This window comes from Pyxicephalus adspersus, chromosome 3, assembly GCF_032062135.1.
Source record: "Pyxicephalus adspersus chromosome 3, UCB_Pads_2.0, whole genome shotgun sequence".
Lineage (NCBI taxonomy): Eukaryota > Metazoa > Chordata > Amphibia > Anura > Pyxicephalidae > Pyxicephalus > Pyxicephalus adspersus.
Window position 1 is genome coordinate 152,224,563 of NC_092860.1, and position 2,223 is coordinate 152,226,785.

Sequence of the window (2,223 nt, forward strand, 5' to 3'; positions counted from 1 at the left end):
GCGCTTCCAGCGAGCGCGGATTTCATTGATGAATCAGGGGCAGTGTCTTTTACAGTCTATAATTTTTGGGGCAAGCCAATTAACCTAAGTGCATGTTTTTGGAATGTGGGAGGAAATCACAGTACCAAGATGAACCTCACCAAAACACAGGGAGAACATGCAAACTCCATGCAGATAGTGTCCTGAATGAGATTTAAACCTGGGACCTAGCACTACAAAGGCTAGAGTGCTAACCACTGAGCCACCATGCTGCCCATATAATACCTTTTCTATATTTTAATACATATCTTAGTGTTGAACTATACACTAAGCATATAGGTTCCAGAATTTTCTCTGATACTGTAACGACATCTGGTATATGGACCCAAAATCAGCATTCAGTCTTTGAATTTCCTTCACCAGTTCCTATTGCCATTCAACTAAGCCTTCCCTTGAACCCTGGGATTCCTCCAGAGAGTGCTAGGGGTTGAGCAATGAGCATTTTGTGTCTCTCGGGTCAGCTTAACTGACACCAATAATCTTTTTGGCTATCTCTAAGAGTAATATTCTTCAAACTGACCAACAATATTAGAAATATTAGTCCTATTGACTACCAAGTGAATGCACTGTAAGCTTGGATTTAGAAATTATAGCATGGGTTCTTTAGGAGCCCAAAAGTTATTCCAGGGGTTTTCTCATGTTAAAAAGGTCTAGAAAGGCTGCCATAAACAGTAGGAACAGACCTGATGGAGACCTGAATGCTATAATAATACCCAGCATGACCATATCTGAACTTAGTCCAAATATAGACAATCATGTCATTGTAATACCATCTCTAGAGATCATTGGGCAGGTTAAACTGTGCCAAATGTAGGCAATATGACAGAGCTCTAATAGGCCCCCCTATTAAGCGAGGCTTCCAGATTCCATGCATGTTTTTAAAGGGTTTGCATAATTGCTTATTGCACTATTTGCCTAATGCCACCGCTGCATCTGTCAGTGATATACAAAACACTTTTGTACAATTTGTGAATGAAAACGTTGTGAATGCAATTACGTTAAGATGAACCCTGGCAAATAAGTTACAACAAGAAACTATTTTTAAACAATCTACTTAGATGCTATTGAGCTATGTTTTGATAAAAACAAACCCTTGCCAGCTTTAAAAATGTCTTTTTCTTCCTATATTTTTATTAACAAACTTGGATATATAACATGAAAATGTTACAATGGGTCAACCTCACTCCCCCAGCAGTTTTTGAAACATATATTTCACAACTGGTGACGAATCATGACAAGTTAGAACAGAAATATGATTGGTCACTAAAGGTTCAAAATGTTTCATACTTCTTTTTACAATACTCACTCAAAAGTTGGTTTGGAGTGTGACCATCCATATAAGTTATGGACATTATAATGGTCAACTGGCTCTCCATTGGGAAGGTATTGTCGACTCTCCATACATAAGGTCTTGTGTGCTAAGCCCATGTGGGATGATTCCAAACCTGAAAAGTTTTAGCAGATTATACTGTTTATACTGATTATACTGTTTCATAATCATTTATTTTCTTTATGTTCTAATGAATAGTAACCTGTTTGTAGAAGGATTACATAGATTGCTGTAGATTTTCTAGGGCATTTTACCTGTAATACGGTATGGCTCTCTCTAAAAAGCATGATTTATGTTGATATAATTGTCAACGAAATCATGTCCACCAGTTCCACACATCTCCTGGGATGGCTTGGTGTTTGGTTTTGGATTGGTGTTAGGTTGGTGTCAGATTTGACCTCCATATTGGTCATTTGTGGCAAAGCAAACAAAATGATGTGTTATAACTGGTCATTGTATTCTCCCCTGGACGTCTAAGAAGCTCCTAGGTCTAGAGGCTGAACTTCAAGGACTACTGATTGAAAGCCTAACTAAAGCTAAAGTATACATTATATGTTTTATCCTTGGAGCTAAACTTTTCAAATTCAAAATTATGATGTTACCTGAATCCATATTTGCTGGAAAATATAATATAGTATCTACTTTCTACTTTGGTGTCACATAGTTTGTCATGTCAACATGATAAATGATTTGTCAGGTTTAATATTTCCTCTTTGTGGAAATATTATAAGATGCTTGAAATGATTTAGGAAACAGATTTCCTAAAATGTTTTGGAACAAGCACTGATTTAGAACTCTAATATATATATATATATATATATATATATATATATATATATATATATATATATATA

The 2,223-nt window shown here is 35.9% G+C and overlaps 1 protein-coding gene across 1 annotated transcript in view; it reads right to left on the reverse strand.

Moving 5' to 3' along the window:
- LOC140327530 (maltase-glucoamylase-like) overlaps positions 1-2,223 on the reverse strand; it is a 78,442-nt gene that overhangs the window by 38,753 nt on the left and 37,466 nt on the right. The window contains 1 exon segment of the mRNA XM_072406921.1: positions 1,346-1,484. Coding sequence (XP_072263022.1) covers positions 1,346-1,484 — 139 coding nt within the window.